The sequence below is a fragment of the Cnephaeus nilssonii genome, assembly GCF_951640355.1.
Source record: "Cnephaeus nilssonii genome assembly, chromosome: 4".
NCBI lineage: Eukaryota > Metazoa > Chordata > Mammalia > Chiroptera > Vespertilionidae > Cnephaeus > Cnephaeus nilssonii.
Window position 1 is genome coordinate 79,100,844 of NC_137075.1, and position 20,848 is coordinate 79,121,691.

A 20,848-nucleotide genomic window follows, 5' to 3' on the forward strand; every position below is an offset into this window, starting at 1 on the left:
TTCACTTTCTGTCTCTGAGCTCTACTTTCAGAGATATTTCTTCACTTGCACCTCCTAACTCTATTACTTTTGAATTTTAAGTATTTGTAAAAGCTTTACTGTTCTGATACTCCCGTTGTTTTATAAATGCAATTTCTCCCAAAGTCTTTTTAACCAGCTTTTCCCACTTATAATATAGTCAGCATTACCTCATACTAGAGGCCCGGTGCACGAAATTCATGCCCGAGTAGGGTCCCTAGGCCTGGCCATCAGGGCCAATCTGTGGGGTGATCAGCAGGACGATCGGGGCCCCCCACTCGCACCTGCCTTGGCTGGCCTGGTGCCACCAGTTCACCAGCCCCGCCTCCCACTACCGCCACCGGTCACCTCCCTCTGCGGGAAAATCGGGGGCCCCTACTCACACCCACCTTGACTGGCCTGGCGCTGCCCACTCACCGGCCCACCCCTGCCACCACTGCCAGTCAGGGCCTGTGGGCAGCTCCTGCATTGAGCATCTGCCCCCTGGTGGTCAGTGCGCATCATAGCGACCGGTTGTTCTGCCATTCGGTCAATTTGCATTATTAGGGGTTTATATAGATATTATGAGTAAATATCTTGAAAACATAGTTTCTCACTGTTACATAGAGCTCCATCAAAAGATAAAGTATTTTGCCCAGCTGGCATGGCTCAGTGGTTGAGTGTTGACCTATGAACCAGGAGGTCAGTTTGATTCTCAGTCAGGGCACATGCCCAGGTTGTGGGCTCAATCCCTAGTAGGGGCATGCAAGAGGCAGTCAATCAGTGATTCTCTCTCATCACTGATGTTTCTATCTCTCTCTCCCTTCCCCTTCCTCTCTGAAATCAATTTAAAAAATATTTTTTAAAAATCAAGTATTTTAGCAGCATGAGGCATTATCAATTCTGTTTTCAATGTTTGGCCTAGAAGTAGTGGGAAGAATGAGTTGAAAGAGACTAAAGACAAAATCAGTAATCTATGTGAGAAATGAAAGTCTTACCTTAAGGTAAAGGCAAAAGGACAGCTGACTGCCCTGGCTAGTTGAGGGTCGTCCCATGCACCAAGAGGTCACCGGTTCAATTCCTAATCAGGACACACCCAGATTGAAGGCTTGATCCCCAGTGGTGTGTGTGTGTGGGGGGGGGGGGGGGGGGGGGAGAGGGGTACAGGAGGCAGCCAATGTTTTTCTCTCTCCCTGTCCTTTCCTCTCTCTTGCAAGTCAATAAAAACATTAAAAAATAAAAAAATAAAAAAGACAGCAGACAGATTTTAGGAGGTAGGATGGCACAGAACTGGTTAGGAGAAAAGGGAAAAATCCAGAATTACCCTCAGGGTTATAGCTTGGACAACAGCAGAAATAACTGCTTTTCTCAAAAAAAGAATGATAAATTTTGAATATGTTTAATAGGGACTTACCTATTATTGTTCAGTCTCAAGCTAGATCATAGCCTAAATATAAACTGCATTATTCCATAGAAAAACAAAAATTTCCCCCAGTATTACTGTCTCAGAAATAAGTAACATTTAAAGAGAAATATAAAAGGTTCTAAAGTAACATTTGTTTTTTAATATATTTTTATTGATTTCAGAGAGGAAGGGAGGAGAGATAAATAGAAACATCAATGATGAGAGAGACTCATTGATCGGCTGCCTCTTGAATGCCCCACACTAGGGATGGAGCCTATAACCAGGCATGTGCCCTGATCAGGAATTGAACCATGACCTCCTGGTTCATAGATCAACGCTCAACCACTGAGCCAGGCAACATTTTTATTTTTCATGACAATATTTTTAATGTAAAAGATAAAATATTTAAAAAATACTGTTGCAAATAATTTAACCTAAAATATATTTTTATTTTTAATTAAGCATAAGAAGAAATAGCAAACCTTTATAGAAATTAACTTTATAATTAAGATTCTTTCATCAGCAGCAAACAAAAATTCATGTTTAAAATTATGAATGAAACACTATGGAAAAATTTTATCACAAAATATTAGGGTATTTTGAAATAAAAAGCCATTCTGCTATCATACTTTCATTTTTGTATATTCACTTTGAGTCTCAAAATGAATTTTACAAAATAATTTCATCAGTGAAATACCTGCCACTGTTTAACCTACAATATTTAAATACAGATGCAAATATTTACTAAGCATTTTCATTAAATAGATATCAAATCACTTTATTTCTATTTAGACTCATTAGAATATTTATATATAAATACTCCAAGGTAACCTTTGTGTATTAGGCAAGTAGGAGCTACTCAAATGAAGAAACGTCTCATTTGTTTTGTAAATAATAAAGATTATTTAAAATGTAAAAAATTGAGCTTAAAAAAACATAGCCCAAACTACCTGTTTTTTAAAGTCACACCAGCCATCTACTTCTAAAAAATACTTATCAAAGCTATTTTTTAAAACCCAACATTTACTAACTCAACAGATGGGTTTTAGAAATGAGGAAAGTAATTTTACTTTCAATTCACTGATTATATAGTCAACTGGTGCCTTTAAAAAATAATTTTAGAATATGTGAAGATTAAATTAAACCAATCTCAACATTTTCCAGGACTGTTTGCTAACTGGCTTTTTACATATGAACTTTAAACATGTCTTCCACAGGTAGTATACAAAAATAATTATTTGCAACTATAAAGTCTAACAAGTAAACTCTCAATGTAGTTTCATTGCTTTTTCCTTCTCTTGTAAGAATCGTTACTGTGAGTTCGAACTCGCTGGTACACAGAGGATGCTATTTTCATGTTGTCTTTCTTTGTAAATTTCTTCTCTATTGCTCCTGGTTTCCAAAGTAACAACTGTGCATCTTCTCCTCCAGTCAGCAAAGAATCATCCTGCATATTCCAAAAGAACGAACGGACTGTAGCAGCATGCCCTCCCTGAAGGCTGGTCACATGGCTCAATCCTGATGTAGTACAGCTCATTAAGTGAATAATTCCTGTGTTTGTTCCTCCAACAATAAATAATTTGTCCATTTTTTCATGATAGAGGCCACCAATCAAATAGTCTAAAATACCTCCTTTCATATTAATTACTTCTCTGACATCCTGGACGTTCAAACGTGTAATTGGTTCATCAGTATCCAGATGATTAAGATCCCACCAACAAAACCCTTCATCATGTGTCATGCAGTATATCTGTTTATAATCTTTCCCAGACCAACCAATATAGCTAACTGATGAAACTGAGTTACAAGTTGTAACCAGTGCATCTTCTTCATTATCGGCACTAATGTCAAATACATTTACCAGGCCATCTGTAGAACCTGAGACTACCATGTTGGGATTGCTGGGATGGAAACATACTTGAGTGATATCATCACTATGTGTTTCTGAGTATGCACCAAGTGGGTCTTTAGTAGTAGACAAATCTTGAGAATTCATTCTTGCATCCCAAAATACCAACAATGCATCATCATCAACTTTTTCTGTACCAGCACAAATGACATGATCATTACAGCTGATATCAAAACTGATAAAAATATTGGAAGCATAACCCTTGAAAAGCTGGACAGGCTTTTCACTGGCTAATCGAGCATCCCAACATTTTACTGTGCTATCGGTACACGACGAATATACAATGTCACAAGAATTTGCAAATTTGACGCCATTAAGATGTCCAGGATGTCCACTAAATTCTTGTACTATGTTTAACCTTTCTTTATCATATATTCTGATTAACCCATTAGAACATAAAACAGCAACCAAGCTTCCTTTTTCTGCTGGTACAGTCTTGGATGTGTCTATGTCAAGCAGATAAGTAGGCTCTTCAGTTCCTGAGGAACGTTTAACAATGTTCAGATTAGCAAATTGCTCTTCAATCTTCTCCATATCAGGAGTGGCATCTAAGGGTAGTAAATATCTGTAATAAAAATATAAAAATTAAAATTAAATCCACAGCTTCTCTAAAATTGTTAATTAAATCAAGAACATTTCCTTCTGAAGGCTGACATAAACAAATAAAATCTATTTTAATATTGTAATAATTTCCCTACCATGATGTAACTAAAAATAAGTTACCTCCTTCTAATTCTCTCTTGAACACCAAATCTACTACATATACTTTATGCCAGTAAGAGAATTTACAAACATGTACATACACTGCTGAGTAATTGGTTTTTAGCTCAAACCCACCTATTGGTCCTATTCATAATCCTCAGCATTAGTCAGGATCTCCACTTTGGATTCATCTACACCTGGTCCCAGCTGCCTTATACAACTTTAGAACCTAAACATACATGTGTAGGCAGAAAAATGGTCCCCCCAAAGAGATCCATACCTTAATCCCTGGAACTTGTAACTATGTTAGGTTACATGGCAAAAGGGAATTGAACCTAGCCAGTGTGGCTCAGTCAACCCATGAACCAAGAGGTCATGGGCTCAATTCCTAGGCACATGGCCCAGGTTGTGGGCTCAACTCCCATTAGGGGTCATGCAGGAAGCAGCCAACTGATGCTTCTCTCATTGATGTTTTTCTCTCTCTATCCTTTTCCCTTCCTCTCTCACTAAAAATCAATAAAAACAGCTCTAGCTGATTTGGCTTAGTGGATAGCGCATCGGCCCTCAGACTAAAGGGTCCTGGGTTCGATTCCAGTCAAGGAGCTATACCTCGGTTGCAGCCTCGATTGGGGTGCATGCGGGAGGCAATCAATGTGTCTCTCTCATATTGATGTTTCTCTCTGTCCCTCCTGCTCCCTTCCACTCTCACTAGGAAACAATGGAAAAATATCCTCAGATGAGGATTAATAACAACAAAATCAATAAAAAAAATATTTTTTTAAAAAAGGGGGAATTGAGGTTGCAGATGGAATTAAGGTTACTAATTGGTTGACTTTAAAAGGGAGAGATTAGCTCTGGCCAGGGTGGCCCAGTTGGTAGGGCTTGTCCTGTGCACCAAAAGGTTGCAGTTAAGATTCTGGTCAGGGCACATGCCTGGGTTGCAAGCTTGATCCCCAGGAGAGGGTGTGCAGGAGGCAGCTGATCAAAGTTTCTCCTGTCTCTCTCCCTTTCCCCCTCTCTCTAAAACTCAATTAAAAAAAAAAAATCTCCCTTTAAAAAAATAAATAAAAGGGGGAGATTATTCTGGATTATCTTGGTGGGCCCAATGTCATCAATCACCTTTAAGTCCATGGAGCAGAAGGTAGAATCAGAGGGAGATGTTACTATGGGAGAAAGGCACAGAGAGATACTTTGCAGGGAGAAAGGCACAGAGAGATATATTGCAAAGGAGGTCAATAAGTGGGTAAATGTTAATATGAGATTATTTTTTTAAACCCACAATTCTTTGCTACTGCTTCCATTTGATCTCTGCATATGGAAAATCAGACTGATGGGAATTTTAAACAATAAGACAGTTTAATGTGGCCTTTAAGCTAATAGTAATTTATAGGACTATGCCTATGAACTGTTATTCCCAAGCAGGACAGTAGTACTAGACTCCTTCCCTTCATTTTGTTGCCTGGAAAGTGTTTCACATTGAAACAATCCTGCAAGGTTTTAATTCAAAGGATTCGGTGATTGATGAGGCAGGACCTCAGACAGAATGGCACAGCAAACTAGCACTTCAGGAATGTAGCAATGTTAACAATCACAATGGTTGTCCACGTGATACACTGTTTAAATGAAGTACAGTACAAAAAGAAAGAGAGAAAAAAAGAAATAAACAAATAAGATATCAGAGGTAAGGAGAGTATATTCTTCCACAGATACATTTTAATCTCTTATGGGGAAACATGAAAACTTCTAGCTTATGTTTAAACACATCAGTATGCAAGTAAGTAATATTTGAACTAAAACTTCCAAGGCTATATAGTTATTGCTTAATTTTAATACTAGTGAATCATTCAAAAATGATGAATACACTTTTACTTCTATGTATAGCCCTCATCTGAGTTTTATTTGCATGATCCACTTCCCAGTGTGCAAGAGAAGCCATAGGCTGTCTTTTCTTCTCACTACACTCTCACGGGGTAACCTCATTCATATTCATGTTTTCAAGTGCCACCTATATGCCAATGATCTCATCTCTCTATTTACAAATCCTATTTACAAATCTCTACTAGCCATTCATTTCTCCTTGAACGTGTCCCTCTACACCGCAAAATAAACTCATTATTTATGCTCCCTCTACCCCCCCCACCCCCCCGCCAAGCCTTCCCTTAACAACACAAACAAACAAAAAAGTAAACTTCTCAATTTTTTCCATTTTGGTAAATTTCCAAATCCTACTTATGGCTAAAGGTTGCTTAGAGAAGTATTAGGTTAAATCTGTGTCTGTGGATCAAAAAAATATTGACAACTTCATATGGTTCAACCTAACAAACACATATGCAGAGAGCAAATAAGAGTAACCATAATTTTAATCTTTTCTTTGTTAGATGTATAAAAAAAAGCTTAATTAGCATTCTAGATCTCAATAGATTAGTGAGAGACGAGGACATGGAGAGTGCCTTTCTTCTATCAACACACATACACACACAAATTAAAAAGGATGCAAAAAGATATGGACAGAAAAGAGTACTAAAGCAGAGTAAGAGAGGAGAAATGAAGATAATCTCAAAGAGAAAAGAGAAAGGAATGAATAAAAAAGAAAGGGGTATTACTGCCACTACCTCCTTAATCATATGTGGGTGAAACACTGCAGTTCTTACTGTCCCAACACAGCGATGAGACAATGAGAAGAGGTCCAGATAAAGGAAGTTTAGTGAAGTATAAAGCTATGATAGTTTGCTCGGCTAAAAGAAATTTTTCTTCATTAAAATAAATTCCTTGTCCTTGAGTTAAGAGAATGTAGCAAGCAATCATAACCAATTTAAATATGAACCCAATTGTTCTGAGAATGGAGGCAGAAAAATTATCTCATCTTGACCCACCTAGTGCAGATCAGGACATAGCAGAACCACAAGCAGTGCCCCGGCACTGAGCCACTACTGCTGCTGTGGTTCTTACTGGGATACACAATTCCCATGTCTGAATATAAGACAGGTGTAAGATGTTAGAAAGACACCCCAAAAAAACACCTTAGGATAACCTTCAAGAGGGTGAGAATACAGTATTAAATTCCTGGTGAACCGCCATCTTGCAATACACTAGATGGAAATTGCTAACTAAACTTTTATCTGAATAACTGTCCTTATATAATTAAAAGTTGATTACCTAATAACAAGTTCCTAAACATAATTATGAATTCCTCTTGTGGCTTTGGCCTTAAAAAGATTTGTTATTTTTTATCAATCAAAATGTTATTTTACTTCCTATTAAAATAAACCCAGTAAAATATTCTTTCTGCATATAAAGTACATCCTAAACACATCTAGCTGCAACTAGGTATTGCTCTTATTGCTGAACTGGCTAAGTTTGAATATGAAATCTGAAGGACAGCCTAGCTTAAACAATTCCATAATGAATAAGGAAGTAGCTTTTCCCCCCACATAAACAAGGGACAAAAAAGTATTAAAAGAAAATAACATACACTTTACACCTATTTAGAAACTACTGATTACAAAAGGCACAATACTAAAAGACTTCTACATATCTATGTAATAAAACCGGAAAATGCAAATCGACCAAACAGCCGAACAGCAGAACGACCATCAGGACAACCACACTATGACACACACTGGCACCAGGCCAGCCAAGGCGGGTGCGATACGATCGGTTGGGGGGCCCTGCCATTGCCCCATGATGGCCCCGCAGAGGGAGGCCCAGGCCACCCTCCACAGGGCAATTGATCGGGGGGCTCCATGAAACCGGGGAACCGGGATTGTGTGGCGGCGGACATGGGCAGCGCCAGGCCAAGGCGGGTGCGGGCAGGGGCCGGGGCTGCGAAGCCGGCAGCTGGGGGAAGGAAGGCCTACGCTTGCACAAATTTCGTGCATCGGGCCTCTAGTTATTTTATAAAATCAGAAATGAGCAGTATTCTTAGAAACAGGTATATTTCTATTTCTCAGGCATGAATGTTCAACATACTTGAAAGAGTTGACAGCATAAGCATCATATACAATTATATTTTTTAACTATTGAGACAATTTATTAGACTTGGGCCAAAAACCTAATTCCCCACAGCTAAAACTTAATATTGCCCATTGACCATAAGAAACTAGTTATGATGACTGTGAAAGGCAGAGGTCCAGCAAATGTCCCAAATGTAGGGAGATGGTTAATGGGAAAAGACATTCAGGGATGGGTTCTAATAACTTCACAATCTGCTCTTATAATTCAACTATAATAATGCTACCACATCTATCAAATTGGGCTAGGATAATTGAGCCTCACAGAGAAGAAAATAACCATAATTGGAGTTCAACAAATGCTAGGCTATATGCTAGAAACTTACACTTAATTTTTTATCCTAATCATTTAACCCTATGAGATAGGTATTATTATCCCCATTTTAGAGAAGAAATTGCAGTTCAGAGAAACTGGGTAACTTGCCATTGATCTCATAACTACTAATGGGAGGACACAGGGGAATCTGGTTTGAAACCCAAGCTGTAACTTCAAAACCTGTAAAGCTGTGTCCATTCCAATACCATGCTATTGCTCTTCTATATAAGTACTATAAAGTATTAGTGTCAACTTTAATTAAGGTATATGCATATTAGGCTTGGAGAGGAGGAATTATGTTAATTCTACATATAAGCAGAGAAGAGAGCAGGATGATTGGAAAAACAAACACCAACCTAGAAAAATGTTGCCATAAGGAATCATCACTCTATTTTCTTGTGCCCCACTTTTCTTTCTTTTAAACTTTTTATTACAGAATTTGTATGGAGCACAGAATAGTAAAACAAACCCCCATTTTCCATCACCCTGTATGAACAATTATATTCCGAAAGACAGGAAGTCAGTTAAACATCCCATTTTTATTTTATTTATTTATTTATTTATTTATTTATTTATTTTTTAAACATCCCATTTTAAAAAATATTTTATTGATTTCAGAGAGGATAAGGGAGAGGAAGGGGAGGGTGGGAGGGAGGGAGGGAGGGAGGGAGAGAGAGAGAGAGAGAGAGAGCGAGAGAGAGAGAAACATCAATGATTGGTTGCCTCCTGCACACCCCCTACTGGGGATCGAGCCTGAAACCTGGGCATGTACCCTTGAACAGAATCGAACTCGGGACCCTTCAGTCTGTAGGCAGATGCTCTATCCACTGAGTCAAACCAGCTAAGGCTATATCACTTTTTTTTTTTGAAGGGCAATTAAGAAACTCTAGTGGACAGTGTGATGAAACCCCTCCATTTCATTTCCCTCTCCCCACTCTTTGTGGCATCGACAAAATTTTAGGACTTTGACCCCAGTTCCTAGGGCAGATCCTGATTAGCCAAAACCAATCACAGTAATTCCATCTCTTGTAACCAGTAATTTGGTTTAGAAACCTTACATTTTTGCTAATCCATGTATGTATTCCCTTCCCAACTACAATTTGTTCAGATGTAGAACACTAATTCTAAAGTGGACCCAATCCAACTGATGGAAAGAACCTTTATCCCATGGTTATGAGATTCCACATTTTCTGACTATTTAAGTCATTTTGCAGCATAGTTTTTGTTAATGCAACCAGAATCACCCTAACTAATTAGGGATAATCAAATAAAGTCCTTGGGTATATAATCAAGTACTGACTTAATATAAGAGGCTCCTACAAAGAAAAATTTAGAGAGCATACTTTAAAAAGCCAAATTTTATTCACATTAAAGAGGGACTTTAATTTTTTGTTTCCTTTAGAACTTATATCCTCTCCTCCCCACTTTTTTAGTTGTTTTTGTTCCAAAATAAAAGAAAAATGATACACAAAGGAATTTTCAGAAAACTATAAAAATCTATGCTCAGTAATAATTGTAGAATTTCCTGATTCTAAAGACATCAACAACATCAACAAAAAAACCACTGAAATGATATAATATTTTAAAACTTAATCTGAAACTCCATCTAGTAAGTTTCTGGATATTTTTAAAAATGCATTTATAGTTTTAAAAATTGAAAACAGTCACATGGTTCAAAGTTCAAAAGGTTTCAAAACCAATGTCTTGGAACATTTCTGTCCTCAAGTCCCTTTCCTCTCACAGGAGGCAACAAACGAATGCTTTCAGAGACTGTCAAATTGGAAGCAATGCACTTAAGTATCTTCAGCTTATCAAAAATACTGCCAATTTAGTACAATAAAAAACGCAATAGGACCCTGACCTGTGTGGATCAGTTGGTTGGCCGTCATCTCATGTACTAAAAGGTTGCCTGTTCAATTCCAGGTCAGGGCATATGCCTGGGTTTCGGCTTGCAGGCTTGATCCCCAGTAGGGGGTGTGCAGGAAGCAGCTAATTGGTGTCTTGTTCTTACAGCAATGTTTCTCTCTGACTCTCCCCCCTCCCTCTAAAAGAGTCAATTAAAAAATCTTTAAAAAATAAAAAAGGCAATAGGTTTAAGAAACACCCCAATTTCAATCCCTTGTTCTACCACAAACTAGCAAAGTCAACATTGTACAAATTGCCTAACCTCCCTAAGCCTGTTTTCTCATCTTTAAAATATATTTTATTGATTTTTTACAGAGAGGAAGAGAGAGGGATAGAGAGTTAGAAACATTGATGAGAGAGAAACATCGCTCAGCTGCCTCCTGCACGCCCCCTACTGGGGATGTGTCCGCAACCAAGGTACATGCCCTTGATTGGAACCGAACCTGGGACCCTTGAGTCCGCAGGCCGACGCTCTATCCACTGAGCCAAACCAGTCAGGGCTGTTTTCTCATCTTTAAAGTGGGAATAAAAATTAACACGATACTGAGTGCTTATTATGACAAAATGCTATGTGCTAAATAAATGCTGGTGATGTGGGTGAAAAACTTATTTGCTGTCAAGAAGATGGGAGTTAGACCAGTAAACAATTATAATATAGGGTGACAGACACAAGGACAGAGGTAATCAGAGTATAATACAGGAATATAGAACAGAATTATGTAGAGGGCATAATTCTTGGCATAAAAAAAGTAAGCAACAAATATTAACTTCCTTTCTAATGAGTTTTCATTCAATTTGCGTTATTTAATTTCATATTCCTGTTCTTAAAACTACAATTCTTGCCTGGCCAGTGTGGCTTAGTGGTTGAGCATGGACCTATGAACCAGGAGGTCATGGTTCGATTCTCAGTCAGGGCACATGCCCGGGTTGCGGGTAGATCCCCAGTGTGAGGTATGCAGGAGGCAGCTGATGGATGATTCTCTTTCATCATTGATATTTCTCTCTCTCTCTCCCATTCCCTTCCTCTCTGAAATCAATAAAAACATATTAAAAAATTAGGGGTAGACTAAGTTACCGGTATAAGAAGCATATTTCAAACTTTTTTTAAAAAAAGGGGGAGTAGGGTGTTTAGCAGAGCACCTGGAAGCAGTAGCTACTAATGTCTATTGTCATGTGCTAGTGGCAAAGTTAGTGGCAAATTTGAAAAATCTAATGGTAGCCAGAAAAGCTCCATACTGAATATTAAAGAAGCTTATTACTTATCAAGCATATCTAAAGTCAGCTTATCGGAAACGAAACTGCATGGGTAAAACTTAGGAATCTGGTTATCAGTATTTCAGGGAAGAATGAAATAGGAACAGTCACTCATATGCATTACCAGTATGTCCTAAAAGAAGCACCACCTTGGGATTAAAAGCATGTACTAGCTTAACTTCAGCAAAACATGTCTCAGAAAAGTTCTATATCAAAAATTCAGATAAATTTGTGTGTGCTTTAAACTAACCAGAATTGGCTTTTAAACAATTTGCCAAAAAACCCCACAAACCACTTGTTTTTAATTTGGGGAAAAGTGCTGAATATTTAGTGGAAGGTATGCTAACCTGACATCTGCTACAACTTCAATGTAATTTTAAATATCATATTCACTAATGACTGAGTCTTAATGTGTTTGTAAATTAATCCTGTTTAGTGAGTCTGAATATGCTCTTCTTATTCACATGAATGTTCAAGAAACTGGTTTCAGCAACATATGGCATCTCATGCATTAAATACACTAAAATTCTTACAAAAAGCACAGTTTTCAAAGTGCAGGAATCTGTTACCAAGGAAAATGGGGGTGGGGGTTTGGAGGGAATGACACACCTTTTTATATGGTATGATATTATCTTCCATGCAAAACTCACCCTTTATTTTTTATTTTAAAATATGCATTTTTATTGATTTCAAAAAGAAAGGGAATGGGAGAGAGAGAGAAAAACATCAATGAGAGAGAATCATTGATTGGCTGCTTCCTGCATGCCCCCTACTGGGGTTTGAACCCGAAAACCCAAAAACCCGGCAAAGGGCCCTGACCAGGAATCGAACCGTGACCTCCAGGTTCATAGGTTGACGCTCAACCACTGAGCCACGCTGACTGGACAAAAACTCACCCTTTAAATTAAGTCTATGAATACCCAGCTTCTTTCAACAAGAACAATGATCTGCCTTTGCCTTTCCATAACAACCAGCTGGTTAAGCAAACACAGAGAAACCACACTTCCCCAGTCACCAGATGCTTAATTTCAAAGTCAGTAACAATGTGGAATAATCCAATTCTTGAATTGGTAATGTTTACTACTAATTCTTTTTCTAATTCTTAGCAGACCCTTTTGAAAATTAAGCAAATGCTCTCTTTAATAACTGCAAAAAGAAAAGGGGTGGGGGATAAAAAGAACCATGGCCTACCTTAGCCAGATTGGCTCAGTGGATAGAGCATCAGACTGAGAACCGAAGGATCACGGGTTCGATTCTGGTCAAGTATGTAGAGAGCACAATTCTTGGCATAAAGAAAATAAGCAACAAATATTAACTTCCTTTCTACCTGTTGTAGGCTCCTCCTTACCCAGGGCCCTGGTTGGGGCACACATAGAAGGCAACCAATCGATGTGTTTCTCTCACATCGATATTTCTCTGTCTTTCCCTCTCTCTGAAAATCAATGGAAAAATATCCTCAGGTGAGTATTAAAAAACAAACAAACAAAAAGAACCATGGCCTAAAACAGAATGATGTAGCATTATGAAAGAAACAATCCCTTGAATACTGTGTTATAGTTAGAAATTGATAAGTAATGTCAACATTAAATCTACTCAAAATTCCTAAAGATGTACCTTATTCAATAATTCAACAACAAGTCTCAAAGGGCTGATGTAACAGGCCTAAAACACACTAGATTGAGCAAAGAACAAAAGCAAAATCCCTGCCCTCAAGGAGGGCAGTGGGAGGACAGAGGAATAGTCAGTGATTTGTGTTATAAAAATAATATAGGGTAAGGCAAGAAAAATAAAGCTAGAAAGGATTTTTAGATTTGATCATTAAAGGAAACCTCTCCCATGAGGTGACATTTGAGCTGAGACCAGAATGAAAAGAGGGAGCAAGGTATTGGACTCTTGAGGGCCAAGAGCCTCCTGGCAGAGAGAAACAGCAAGTTAAGTCAGAGAAAGAAAGTGGTGTAGGAAATAAAGTAGCTGGAGGCAGATAAGAGCTTTGTGGGCCATGATAAGAACTTTAAATTTCATTCTTAAGCGAGAAAGAAAACCACTGCAGGTTGAGAGCAGGTGAGAACTCTTTAATAAAGATACTCCTCTGGCGCTGCCTGGAGAACAGACCTTAGTACAAGAGCGAAAGTAGTGAGAAGAGGTTTGTGCAAAGTTCTAGGCAAGAGATATGAGAGTGGGAAGAAGTTGATGGATTCATGCCACAACTCTGAAAGAGAAATAAACTGAATTTTCTGATTAGACTGCAAGTGGGGTATAAGAAAAGGTGTCAAAGATGATCCTTAAGTTTCTGGCCTGAGGAACAAGGCAAATATACCGTTGGCATGTTACTTTTAGGATACTTACAAGCTTTTAAGATAAATGCAAGATGATTAATTAGATAGACAATTATCCAATTGCTTAAATAGCCTTTGATAAACCGTGTTATGTTAATAATACACTGGACTTCTACACAGCAATAAAACATATTACTGGTACATGCAACAATATGGATGAATCTTAGAACTGTTTAGTGACAGAAGCCTGAAACAAAAGAGTACTACATGATTTTATTTATACAAAGTTAAAGAACAGGCAAAATAAATCTATAATGATAGAAATCAGAATACTGGTTATCTTTTGGGGGGGATATGGACTGGGAAAGAGAACTGTTGGTGGTGATTATGCATAGATATCTACATTTCCAAAAAAAACCCCCACCAAAAACCAAACCATCATGGAGGAGAATGAGGCTCTGCCTTAACATGATTCTCACACTGTGTAAAAAGCATCAACAGTTTACTACTGGAAGAGGAAGAAGAGCAGGACGAAAACGCCTCTATTTGGCACAGACAAGGAGGGCCTGCTAAAAGTTGACAGTGGAGGAGAAACAATGAAAATCCTTCAACATCCCAGGCCCAATATAAGCACAAGATATTGACAGCCCACTGCTGAGGAATTTCAAGTCTATAGTGTACAGAAGGTAACTATAGCAACAAGTAAACCAAAATCAGCTTCCTTAAGTGATTAGACTGTTCCATATCCAATATCAACAGTCTGACAGAGGCAGAGAGGTGGCCATTTCCAGGGATAAATATTATTTACCTCAGTCTCTACTATTATTCTACACTTGATGTCCAGAATTCAGTTTTAAAAAAGAGACACCCACACACACAAGCAAGAAAAACACAACTAACTGTCAAAATGAGTCAATGAACACAACAGACCCAGAGATAACTGAGATGATGGACTTTAAAATAACTATGAATTGGCTAAGCCAAAACAAAAATTAAGCTAAAACAAAACAACAAATGTTAGCAAGAATGTAAAGAAATTGGAATCTTATACAATGCTGGGGGTAATATAAAATGTAGCAGCCCCTGAGAGAAACAGTTTGGCAGTTTCTCATAAAGTTAAACATACTCATGCAAAAATCTGTACACTAATGTTCAGAACAGCATTACTCATAACAGCAAAAAAGTTAAAACAACTCAAAAGTACTTTAACTAATAAATGGATAAACAATATATGGTAGATATGCAGATAAGGGAATATAATTTGCCATAAAAAAGGAATGAAGTCAAAGGCAGGGGTGGGGCAATATCTGTAATAGTGTCAACAAAAGAAAAAGAAGGAAATAAAGTACTATTACATACTACAAGATGGATGAAACCTGAATTTTGTGTGTGAAAGCCACCACCCTTGTGACCCCTTGGCAGACGATCGCCTACAGCACTTGAAGTCTCCATTGCGGTGTAGCCCAATGCAATCTTGAACAAGGGATCGGATATAACTTCATTTTCATCATGCTAATTTTTAAAAAGATATTTTTATTGATTTTAGAAAGAGAGAAAGGGAGAGGGAGAGATAGAAACATCGATGTTGACAGATCGGCTGCCTCCTACATGCCCCCTGCTGGGGATCAAGCCCAAAACCTGGGCATGTACCCTGACCTGGAATCAAATCGGCCACATCTTAATTCATGAATTGCCACTCAACCACTGAGCAACACCAGCTGGGAATCACGACCATTTTTAATTTATACTAAAACTTAGAATATACGAAAGGAGTCCTAACCGGTTTGGCTCAGTGGATGGAGCGTCGGCCTGCGGACTGAAAGGTCCCAGGTTCGATTTCGGTCAAGGGCATGTACCTTGTTTGCGGGCACATCCCCAGTAGGGGATGTGCAGGAGGCAGCTGATCGATGTTTCTCTCTCATCAATGTTTCTAACTCTCTATCCCTGTCCCTTCCTCTGTAAAAAATCAATAGAAATATATTAAAAAAAAAAAAAAGGAATATACGAAAGGAGGCAGCAGTTCAGAAGTGAAGAGGGTATTAACACAATTTTTAGTGGAGGTTCCCATGGTGACAGTTTTTTTTTTCCCTCAGAAAAACTTCACCTGCTTTATTTTTAGTAATACATTTCTGTGGACAAAAAAAAAAAAAAAAAAATCCTTAAAAAATAATTGACCGTGTAAGGCAAAAATAGTAATCACATATTGAGGGGTTATTAAAAGTAAAATATATGACAGAAATAGAGGATGGGAGGGAGGAAATAGAAAATGTTGCAAGGTTTCTTACAACATAAATGACATCATCTTATTTGAAGATAGACTTTGACAAGTTAAAGAAGTATATTGTAACCTATATGAACCACAAAAATGTGTGGGGGTTTTTTCTCACCTGAGAATATGCTTTATTGATTTGAGAGAGAGAGAGAGGAAGGAAGGAAGGAAGGAAGGAAGGAAGGAAGGAAGGAAGGAAGGAAGGAAGGAAGGAAGGAAGGAAGGAAGGAGGAGAAATATCGATGTGAGAAACACCAATCAGTTGGGGACAGAACCCACAACCTAGGGTTTTTATTTTAGGATTGTTTTTTAGATGAGGAAATTAAGGATTAGAAAAGTAGGTATTTCGTGGTTAAGAAATACCTATTTAGATGAGGAAATTAAGGATTAGAAAAGTAGGTATTTCTCGTTTAAGAAATACCTATTTAGAAAATGGGTATACAGTCAGACTGCTAGGGTTAAAATCCTGGCTTTGATAGCTATGTTTCAGCTTTCTATTCTTTTTCTTAAATATATTTTTATTGATTTGTATTTGCTTGTTTTTGTTCTGTTAATCCTCACCAGAGGATATTTTTCCATTGATTTTGTTTTTAGAGAGTGGAGGGGGACAGAGACAGAGACAGAGACACATCAATGTGAGAGAGACACATCGATTGGTTGCCTCTCTCACGCGCCCTGACCGCGGCGGGGATGGAGCCTGCAACCGAGGTACATACGTGTCCTTGACTGGAATTGAACCCAGGATCCTTCAGTCCACTAAGCCAAACTGGCTAGGGAATGTTTTTACTGATTTTTAGAGAGAGATAGAAACATTGCTGAGAGATGAGAAACACTGATCAGCTGCCTCCTGCATGCCCCCTGACCAGAATAGAACCAGAGAACTCTTGGTGCATGGGTCAAAGCTCAATCACTGAGTCACATTGGCCGGGCTCAGCTTCTCTCTCTCTCTCTCTTTTTTTTTTTTTTAATAATTCTTTATTGTTGAAAGTATTACACATGTCCCTCTTTTTTCCCCCATTGACCTCCTCCAGCCCACTCCTCCACCCCCACCCCACATCCTCACTGCCTCATATATGCATGGCCTCATCTGTGTCCATGGGCTATGAATATATGCACACAAGGTCATTGGTTGATTACCTCCCACCCACCCACATTCCCCAGCCTTCCCTCCAAGATACGGCACTCTGTCCCATGCTGCCACATCTCTGGATCCACTCCATTCATCAGTTTATTTTTATTTAGATTCCACATATGAGATCATGTGATACTTATCTTTCCCTGACTGACTTATTTCACTTAGCATGATACTCTCCAGGTCTCTCCATGCTGTCTCCAAGGTAAGAGATTCTTCTTTTTTACTGCTGCATAGTATTCCATGGTAAATATGTACCACAGCGTTTTTATCCACTCACCTACTGATGGGCACTTGGGCTGTTTCCAGATCTTAGCTATTGTAGTGTGCCGCTATGAACATAGAGGTGCATACATTCTTTCTGATTGGTGTTTCGGGTTTCTTAGGATATATTCCTAGAAGTGGGATCACTGGGTCAAATGGCAGTTCCATATTTAATTTTTTGAGGAAAGTCCATGCTGCATTCCATAATGGCTGTATCAGTATGCATTCTCACCAGCAGTGTATTAGGGTTCCCTTTTCTCCACATCCTCGCCAGCACTTGTCATTTGTTGATGGTAGCCATTCTGACAGGTGTGAGGTGATACCTCACTGTCGTTTTAATTTGCATCTCTCTGATGATCAGTAACTTTGGGCATTTTTTCGTATGTCTCTTGGCCACCTGTATGTCCACTTTGGAGAAGTGTCTATTTAGGTCCTTTGCCTATTTGTAATTGGATTGTTTGTCTCCCTTCTGTTAAATTGTATGAGTTCCTTATGTTTTGGATATTAACCCTTTATCAGATGTATCATTGCCAAATATGTTCTCTCATACAGTGAGCTCCTTTATGTTTTGTTAATGGCTTCTTTTGTTGTGCAAAAGCTTATTTTGATGTAGTCCCATTTGTTTACTTTCTCCTTAGTTTCCTTTGCCCTAGGACAGTGGTCGGCAAACTCATTAGTCAACAGAGCCAAATATCAACAGTACAACAATTGAAATTTCTTTTGAGAGCCAAATTTTTTAAACTTAAACTTCTTCTAACGCCACTTCTTCAAAATAGACTCGCCCAGGCAGTGGTATTTTGTGAAAGAGCCACACTCAAGGGGCCAAAGAGCCGCCTGTGGCTCACGAGCCGCAGTTTGCCGACCACGGCCCTAGGAGATGTATCCATAAACATATTGCTATGAGAGATGCCTGAGGTTTTGCTGCCTATGATTTCTTCTAGGATTCTTATGGTTTCCCGACTTACATTTAAGTCTTTTATCCATGTTGAGTTTATTCTTGTGTATGGTGTAAGTTGGTGGTCTAGTTTCATTTTTTTGCATGTATCTGTCCAATTTTCCCAACACCACTTATTGAAAAGACTGTCATTTTTTTAATGTTACATGCAATAAACTTTAATATTTTAAGAAAAATGATTTTAAATATATTACATGCAATAAATATTAATATTTCAAGAAAAAATATTTTAAATGTATTACAAAAACTGTACTAACAAAGTATAATATCACAAAAGTTGTAGGAAATATTAAAAATCTGCAAGTAACAGGATGAAGAGACTGTCTTGACTCCATTTTATGCTCTTGCCTCTTTGTCAAATATTAATTGAGCATAATGGCTTGGGTTGATTTCTGGGATCTCTGTTCTGTTCCATTGATCTATATGCCTATTCTTGTGCCAGTACCAGGCTGTTCTGATTACGGTGGCTTTGTAGTATAACTTGAAATCTGGTATTGTAATTCCTCCAACTTTATTTTTCTTTCTCAAGATTGCCGCAGCTATTTGGGGTCCTTTTTGATTCCATATAAATTTTTGGAGTATTTGTTCTAGATCCGAAATAGGCTGTTGGTATTTTAATAGGGATTGCATTGAATCTGTAGCTTGCCTTGGGTAGTATGGACATTTTAATGATGTTGATTCTAATTCTACCAACCCATCAGCTTCCCATTCTTTTCTTTCTTTCTTTTTTTTTTAATTGATTTCAGAGAGGAAGGGAGAGGGAGAGAGAGATAGAAACATCAATGATGAGAGAGAACCATTGATTGGCTGCCTCCTGCACACCCCACACTGGGGATCGAGCCCACAACCCAGGCATGTGCCCCTGACCAGAATCGAACCCAGGACCCTTCAGTCCACAGGTTGATGCTCTATCCACTATGCAAAACCAGCCAGAGAAGCTTCCCAGTCTTAAAGCAGGGGATAACAATTCCAACCTCACAGAGTTGTTATAATGAATAAGTTAATTACTACATGTTAAATGCTCAGAATGATGCCTGACACACACACACACACACACACACACACACACACACACACACACACAAAGACAAGTGTCAGCACAGAGAATTTCAAAGAAATACATTAGCATCCTATACAATAAAAGCCCAATATGCTAAGTGTCTGACTGTTTCACCAGTCACTATGATGTGCACTGACCACCAGGGGGCAGACACTCCAACCGGTAAGTTAGTTTGCTGCTGGGGCGCGGCTGATCAAGACTGGGCGAGGTAAGCTGGACGCGCTCTGGATCCCTCCCGTGGTCCCTCCCGACACCAATCATGCACTCGTGGGGTCCCCTCAGCCTGGCCTTTGCCCTCTCGCAATCCGGGACTCCTCAGGGGATATTGGAGAGCCAGTTTCGGCCCTTTCCCCACAGGCCAGGCCGAGGGACCCCACCAGTGCATGAATCTGTGCACCAGGCCTCTAGTCAAATAATAAACTTGTAGAATAAACTATTAGGTATAAAATCTAATGTATATCTATAATACACCTATATACCCCATACTGTTCACCATAACAGAGAAATATATAAACACTAAAGGCCTGGTGCACAAAATTCGTGCACTCGGGGCGGGGGGGGGGGTTCCCTTTGCACGGCCTGTGTCCTCTCGCAGTCCAGGAGCCCTCGGAGGATGTGCTCCCGCCACTTCCACTGCGCTCGCCAGCTGTGAGCCCAGCTTCTGGCTGAGCAGCGCTCCCCCTGTGGGAGCGAACTAACCACCAGGGGGCAGCTCCTGCATTGAGCGTCTGCCCCCTGGTGGTCAGTGCCATCATAGCAACTGGTCGTTCCGCCGTTCAGTAGATTTGCATATTAGCCTTTTATTATATAGGATTATATTGTCACCAAACACAAAGATGCTTTAACATATAAATAATTCCATTTCCATTGTTAACCAGGCACTGAAATAAGATTAAGGACAAAATGAGGCTTCCCGACATTGGACAGCTTATAAAAATGTCAACATATCTCTTATATAGTAAGGCAATATTTTATATTTTTAAATTTGATAGTTGGACACTTTCTCTTACATTTTGAAGTAGATTTACTACTTAATACTCCAAACTAGGTGAATATCCAAAAGGGGTCTGCTGAAATAGAGATCAAAACAGTGAGAAAACCCTTAAACATAAATTTTTGTAGCTTTATACTCATGTAAAGATACAGCAGGACACACCAGCTCTTTCAACCACTCTGTGCCATACTGTGGGAAGATCAGAATCTAGTTAAGTTCTATACTCATTTCCTTTCTTCTGAACACAGTGAAAGATCCTGACATCAGAGAAATAACCAAGAAAAGTCATAATTTTTTAACCATCCTGCAAAAGATATTAAGAGAAATTTTTTTTTTACATTTTATAGAGCTGATGTAAAGGATAAAAAGAACTAGAAATAACATACTGTCGATTGTAACT

The 20,848-nt window shown here is 38.8% G+C and overlaps 1 protein-coding gene across 4 annotated transcripts in view; it reads right to left on the reverse strand.

Annotated features, from left to right (window-relative positions):
• Positions 1-768: 768 nt before the first annotated feature.
• Positions 769-20,848, reverse strand: part of WDR89 (WD repeat domain 89) — a 95,997-nt gene continuing 75,917 nt past the window's right edge. For 3 of the 4 annotated variants that reach the window (XM_079768218.1, XM_079768219.1, XM_079768217.1), the window contains exon 2: positions 769-3,876. In XM_079768218.1, coding sequence (XP_079624344.1) covers positions 2,682-3,876 — 1,195 coding nt within the window. In that variant the 3' untranslated portion in view covers positions 769-2,681. Of the gene's footprint in view, positions 3,877-12,689; positions 12,781-20,848 lie in introns of all 4 variants that reach the window. The other variant, XM_079768220.1, reaches the window with a different exon arrangement.